Consider the following 7,188-nt stretch of genomic DNA (forward strand, 5'->3'; position numbering starts at 1 on the left):
TAAGGAGGCTCAAAGGAAAAATCAAAAGCACATGTGATTTTAAGGAAAAGTTTAATTTATTATTAACTGTGGATTATTTTGTTGCTTCTTCAAATATAAAAAAGTAATATATGTATAATATCAAATACAAATCTACTTTTGCTGAACAATAAATACTTTTTTTACACTACTGAAAAATGTGTGTTTTTCCTTTCCATACATATGTTTTTACAATATGTTCTTAATAAACTAGGCATACATCAGCTCACCTTGTGTGTGTGTGTGTGTGTGTGTGTGTGTGTATGTGTGTGGAGATTCCTTAACAAGCCTCACCTGTGCTTTGTCGTAAAGTAGAATATAAAGCAGCTGCTGATGTCTCAGTTAATCATCCAGTCACCTTCCTTTTAGACTTGTGTTTTTGTTGGAAGGTGTGCTGGACATTGCCAAGCTCTGATACTGACTGTATTCTTTTTGGTTTTACTGCTTACAAGCTGCAACATGCTGAGGCTTGGGAACATGTAAGTTACATTTCTTGTAGATTTCTTTCTATGTGTGTACTTAATTGTCTCTAAATGATGTGTTTTATGTGTTCAAGTTTGTTATGGATGGCTGCAGCTATCATCTTGGGTCAAGCCAGGCCTAATTTGAAGCTATATTTGCAGTCAAGTAAGCTTCAATTCTCATCAAGTCATTTTACACAGCATATTAAGTCGGTTTACATTCTCCTCACAAGCCTTTTCTTTTAACAGGCAGTGGGTTAAGGTCTGACTGTGCCGCAAATGTAATGAGACTGTCGTTGGACAAGGCTTTAGCAGTGGGAAACCAGCTTGAGGTGGAGGCTATCAGTAAGTATTAACTGCTAATAATGCAGCTGATTGGTTCATCACTGAGGAAAGGGGTCCCTGACAAAGCTTATTTTCTCCCCTCAGATGGCACCAAGCACATTTTGTTAACACCTAGCATGGCTGCTCAGCATGGAGTCTGACCCGTGGGGTAACACTAGAATCTACACCTCCCTGATGGGCTGCTTTGTGGACAACAAGGTTTGTTTTGAGCTAAAGTGGTTTAACAGCATTCAATGTAATTTTCTACCAAGTTTAGCTGTGCTAATTCTGTCAAGTGACTGAATTAATGGCTCAACAAACACATGGTTGCTCCCATTTTTGTGTTTCCCTTAATTTATTTGTAACCCCTTACCGTTAAAAGACCCAAAGTACATTTCCCTTTTTTGTTTGGTACATCCCTAAAATATTAGCTCTGCTCCACTCAAAACTGTATTCCTCAATTAATCTACTAGGTACTTTCTTGACTTGTTTGTTACATACACAAATATCCATTTAGACTTCAAATGTGTCCCTGAAGGCAAGGATATTACATTTTCAATGACAAAGAAGCTGGAACCAAAGAATATAAGGGAGTTTCACTTAATTTAGTTTTTTTTATATTTATAGGATGATGCTACATTTAACGTTGGCTTGAGACTCAAGATGTACGGCGAGAATCCATCAGACGTGGTCAGTCATGACGTGTCTCAGACTTGCAGCTACACTCGCTGGGCCTCCAGGGAGATCCTCTGCGACAGGAACTACATGGAAGTAGGTCATCTTTATATTGATTCCACCATCTTGTGTGTATGGAAACGAATGCTAAAACCACCATTTTCTGTTTTAGGTTTCGCACCACATGGCTAACCTTGATGCTGAAGCTAAGGGTCAGACTTGGGATGGTAAAGACGAGAAGCTCAACGCCAAGCTTGAAGTATGTTGAATTAAACCGTTAAGATACTACAGTTTAATTCCTCCCTACACCAATGAGGATTTAATTATTATTTGTTCTTTCCTGTAGGCCTCTGGTGCATCACAAGGTATCTGGAAGATCACGTTTTACACCCCAGAACCAGTGGCCATGGTGTTGCAAGAGGCTGAACAAGCCGGCTACGCTGCCAAAACTACCTCTAGTCGCCTGGTTATGCGAAGCCCGTACAATACAGCAGAGACTTATTCAGAGGATGTAAGCAACACACTCTTATACAGTGTTCCTTTCCCTCCTTGTCAATTATATTAAACCTCTCCTCTCTTTAGGTGGCTGGAGTCCCCATGGAAGTTTTCAGGGTGAGCGCCTACTACATGGCACCACAGGGTCTGAATGTAGTGAACTTGGCAGCTGCTTGTCCCAAAGGTGAGTCCTGAGCAACATATTGCCTTCACAGTAAGCTTAATTGTTGCACAGTTAACCTCAACAGCTCCATTTTGTCATTAACAGGTGGCGTCCTCTTCACCGAGGATATGATCTCTTGGCACTTACCTCGCCGTGTGACTCCTCTGTTGGACGGCAGAATTACAGTCTCGGAAATGCACATGGGAATCAACGGGCAGAGGCTTGATAGATCTCAGATGGCCGCACGGGGGTACACACTGAGCACCACAGACTTCCACATCGTCGTCGAGATCCCAGTGGGCTCGCCTGATGGTTACTACAAGGTTGGAAATCTCTAGATTATAAATGCAAGAGTCACTAGTGCATTTGCATGTTTTATTGAAAGGTCATGAATTATTGCAGAGCCATGCCCCAGATTACCAGTACCACATCACCTACTTTGTGGAGCCCATGCTTGAGGTACTGTGGAGGGAAGATGACACCCAAGATGATACCAGATACAAGGTTTTGTTCCCCATCATGACTCCTCTGATGCCTCAATCTCCCCAAATCCAGGATGGTAAGTCACATTTTCTAGTAGGTATGAAAAAAAATGACATTAAAACTCGGGCTTGCTCGGATATATCCTAAAGACTGCTAAACCCATTAAATAAAGTCTTCAGTTTTTGCAAAATGGTGTGTTTGGATGGGATTTGAAGCCAAGTACAAAATCTACTTTTGCTTACAAAGGGCACTTTTTTGTTTTTTTTAAATAGCACTCAATCCAACTACTCAATTTTTCTCTATCAATGTTGAGGCTGGTTTAGAAGTTGTAAACCTGCCACTTTCTGTTCCTCAGACACTGTCCCAGAGACTCGGGTGTTCAGCGTTCTCTTGGGAACCTTCCTCCATGACGTTGAGCTGAGGAACATCACCTTCTCCACCGGGGTCCTCACTGTTGAGGAGAGCAATGCCAAAGGCTTCACAGTCCAGGAACACAGCTTGGCTAATGGCTCCAAGAGCTTCTCTCTTCAAGTGCCCTTTGATGCCGATGTTGTCTTAAAACATGTATGACATTATAGATTCAAAATATCACTTTGTACCAGCATATTTTCAGTGTTGCTGAGCTTTTATTTCATTGGTTGCAGAATCCTGAGCGCTTGGTTACATCCTACTTCCTCCCTCTGATCTTTGGGTTGATCGTCCTGCCTGAAGAAACTCCTTTTGCTCTCCCGGTCGACCTGCAGGCCTCTCTGCAGGATGTTGGTGAGATCAGATTGAATTTGCTCTTGACAATATCTTCATGCAAATTGTGTTTTCTAAAATTAAATAAAACATATTGGAGTAAAAGCTACACCATCAAATGGATAATGCATGTTTTGCTGCTCTAGTGTTACCCATCATGGCTGGCACCTGTGACCAGAACCAGTTTTACATCAGCGTGAAGTTCGGGAGTCACGGCTCTAATTTCAAGGCTATCGTTGGACCTCGAGAGCTGACGGCTGAGATGGCTGAAGACTACAATTTCTATGAGAACGGCACACACCTCAGCCTCATTCTGCCATACACTGCCAAGGACGCGGTTTTCGAGGTATGTCAAAACTACAAAATCCCACCATAGATCTTCTGCATTGGCTAACTTTACTTTCTTTTCCACAGCTGCTCACTGCAGAATCAGTCAAATCCAGAATTGACCTGCTTCTGTTGGATCGTGCAAACGACTGGGTGCTTGCTGATCTCTATCTGGCTTGCTACTTCCCCTTAAAAGCAACAGGTAAGATTGAACGTGTAAGTATATTTGCTGCTTTAATTGATGGATTTGTGTTGCTTTACACATTGCCTGCTTCATCCTCCAGAGTGCCACCCCAATGGCACAATGACCGCTGTGGCTGTGAAGGTTGAATCGACTCGTAATCTGAAGCCAAGTCAGCTGACGCTAAAGGACCAGTCCTGCACACCACAGTTCAGCGACGATCGCTTTGCATATTTCTCCTTCAGTGTGGATACCTGTGGAACCACCAGAACGGTGAGTGTGAATCACATTTAAATATCAAAAGGGTTTTTTGTCAAATGTTAATACGTTTTTGTTGTTAAATAGTTCTTTGACAACTACATGATGTATGAAAATGAGATCCGCCTGTCTTACAACAACGCCAAAGGAGCAGCCAACACATCACCAGTTGATCCTGATTACAGGTAAAACATTTGATTCTGTATAATTGGAGATGAACACCTTCAATGTATGCATTTATATATTATTTTTCCCCTAATAGGCAAACCATTTCCTGCTTCTATGTGGTCAATGAGACTCAGACTGTTGCCTTCAGCGCTAAACCAAGAACCTATGAGCCCGCTGCAGAGATCGGCACCGGCCAGCTGATGGTGCAGATGAGGCTTTCCCAAGGCATGGTGGAATTTTACAACATCTTGTTCATGCATACAAAACACTGTTTGCAGGTCTCCCTTGAAAAAGAGATCTATGATCTCAAGGGACCGATCTGATTTAAATAACGGTTTGAAATGAAACTGTAAATGTCCAGGCCGCCTTTCTCTAACGGGACTCTTCTCCTGCAGATCCATCCTACGAGCGCTTCTACCAAGCAGAGGATTATCCAGTGGTGAAATATCTGCAGCAGCCTCTGTATTTTGAGGTGGAGCTGATGCATTCTACCGACCCGCACTTGGAACTCATTGCTGAGAACTGTTGGGCAACCCTTTATGAAGATGGGACATCTCTGCCAAGCTGGGACATCATTGTGGACAGGTAATGTTGTGCAAAACTAACTACTAACTACTAATTTCATTTGTTTAACTGCTGCTTTATTAACTTTCGAATTCCTTCACTAGCTGTGAGAATCGCAATGACAGCTATGCAACAATTTTCCATCCCGTTGTGAGTGACTCCAGAGTTTTAGTCCCGTCCCACATCAAGCGCTTCTCTGTAAAGATGTTCACTTTCACTAAAGATGACAAGGTTCTGAAAGACCAGGTAAGACTTGTAAATCCAAATCTGGAGTCTTTTAGCCACTGCTATATGTAGCCATGTGTAATAAATCATCCTGTCCGTCCACAGATCTATGTCCACTGTGATGCAGTGATTTGTGACACAAGCAGCCAGGCAGATGGTTCCTGCAGAGGCCAGTGTGTGCATCCTCCAGGTCAGAGCTACTCAAGACCTGCAGGTGTAAAAAAGGGTAAGTGACCGAGTCTGAACAAATGTAGTCGATCTGGATGTGCAGTTGGTAATCTTTACTTGTTTTGCAGAGCGAAGAAGCACCGACTCAACACGCCAAAGGCAGATCTCCTCTGGGGCAATTACTCTGTCTAACCTCTGAATATTTTCTACTAGTGTTTACATTTTGTCATTTGCACCTTATGTACATTAGTTCATTGTGTTGTTTGGGACCACGGGGACAGTTTTATCAATGAATGTACTGTACTGCCTTGTATATTGATGGATGACAATAATGACTCGTGTATTTTGAAAAAAATAAACGGAAAAAAAAAAGCCACATTTATTTATAGTCGCTTTTATCAATGTGTTGCATCTTCTGTGGTCAATTTTAAGGGACATATTAATAAAAGCAGGTTCTGTGTCAACAAGTACCCTCATAACTCCAAGAAAATGCAGAGAAGCATAAACATATGTAGCAATGATATCCTATATAATAAACAACTCAAAATGATAAGTTGATTTAGGTGCTAAATGAAAGACATTCTGAAGTTGTTATTGCCCCGCCTACTTGAGACGCACTAAAACATGATTGGGAGTTTTTTTTTTGTGAGTGTTGTCTATTCCGCCTTTAGGAAACGCAACAAACCTTAACAGAATTCACAGCCAATGGAGCAAGACAACCCTCAAATACTTGGAAATGCTCACTCTGAGTTTAAAAACTAGAACTTCAAATGTGCAGAACAACTGTATACAAAGTTTATCTCTTCCTACTTACAGTCCAGGTACTCTCTGTTCAATTTTTGGCGATGTCTGTAGGCTACTAGTGTTGCAGCTTATTCTGCAACCCGTCAAATTCTGTGTCCCCGGTTAACGCTAACGTCCATCGTGTTCTGTCACTTTGTCATTTCATTACATGTATTGTTTTAGAGACTTTCAACGCCGTCAGATTTCCACAGGGATTGTAAAGCCAGTCATTTGGCCACTGCTTACTGTTGGGGAATATTTTCCAAGGCCCATAACTTTGACCCAGTTTATCAGTTCAAACTGTCCTGACTGAGCACACGCACCTCGTAACCTTGGCTGCTGTGCGCTCAGTGTTCTGTCTCCCTGTTCCTGCCTGTTGGCGTCAGCTGATAGAGGTGTTATGATTTTATCTTATGCAGCATGTTGATGATGCTCTCGGAACTAGCTAAATACATGGGTCTGGGGTAGAGTTATTGAGAATTGACGTGGCAACTCTACCGTGCAGTCAGATACATTATCATTACACCTGGGTAAAACGGAGTCCATTCTCTTCGGTTCGAAACATAATCTCAGCAAATCCGACGACTTCTCAGTTGCAGTGGGTGACATTGTCACAAGTAGGAAGGAAATTACATACCTATGATCTATTCTTGAGGCAAACCTCTCCTGTGACAAAATGGCATCCAATGTAATAAAAGTCAATCAAAGAACTAGATTCCTATACCGGATCTCCTCTCTGGTAAACAAAAACACCCTGAAAACTCTGGCAGGAGCACTCATTCAAGGGTACTATGACTATGCTTGCACGTCATGGTACCATAGCACCTCCAAGGCGCTAGGGGTTTCACCGACTAGTCGACTACCTTTACCACTAGTCGTAGGCCCTAGTCAACTAGTCGTGAAAAAAATGGAGGTAAACGAGGTGCTGCAAAATGCTTCAAAACACGTCCGACATTCTTATGTATGGCAGTACTTCAACAACGATGTAACCAACTCCACAGTGAAGTGTCAGTTGTGTACAGCTGTACCGAAGTACAACAAAAATACATCTGCTATGCGCAACCATCTGAAGATGAGACTCCCGCTGCCGACAGCTAGCACTAGCAGTAATGCTAGCACCAGTGAGCAACGGACCGGCGTCAGCACAGGACAGA

General features: G+C 42.4%; 1 protein-coding gene across 1 annotated transcript; it reads left to right on the forward strand.

The window, feature by feature from the left end:
- Positions 1 to 376: 376 nt before the first annotated feature.
- Positions 377 to 5,606, forward strand: LOC117533116. Its single transcript, XM_034196755.1, is given in 22 exon segments — positions 377 to 497; positions 575 to 645; positions 729 to 824; positions 909 to 951; positions 953 to 1,022; positions 1,431 to 1,574; positions 1,651 to 1,737; positions 1,825 to 1,989; positions 2,061 to 2,157; positions 2,242 to 2,459; positions 2,539 to 2,695; positions 2,975 to 3,183; positions 3,264 to 3,381; positions 3,507 to 3,706; positions 3,775 to 3,889; positions 3,972 to 4,141; positions 4,214 to 4,311; positions 4,389 to 4,519; positions 4,690 to 4,879; positions 4,963 to 5,104; positions 5,189 to 5,309; positions 5,380 to 5,606. Coding segments are annotated over 22 exon segments (2,733 nt in total). The 5' UTR covers positions 377 to 477; the 3' UTR covers positions 5,451 to 5,606.
- Positions 5,607 to 7,188: the final 1,582 nt, after the last annotated feature.

This window comes from Gymnodraco acuticeps, unplaced genomic scaffold, assembly GCF_902827175.1.
Source record: "Gymnodraco acuticeps unplaced genomic scaffold, fGymAcu1.1, whole genome shotgun sequence".
In the NCBI taxonomy this organism is placed as follows: Eukaryota; Metazoa; Chordata; class Actinopteri; order Perciformes; family Bathydraconidae; genus Gymnodraco; species Gymnodraco acuticeps.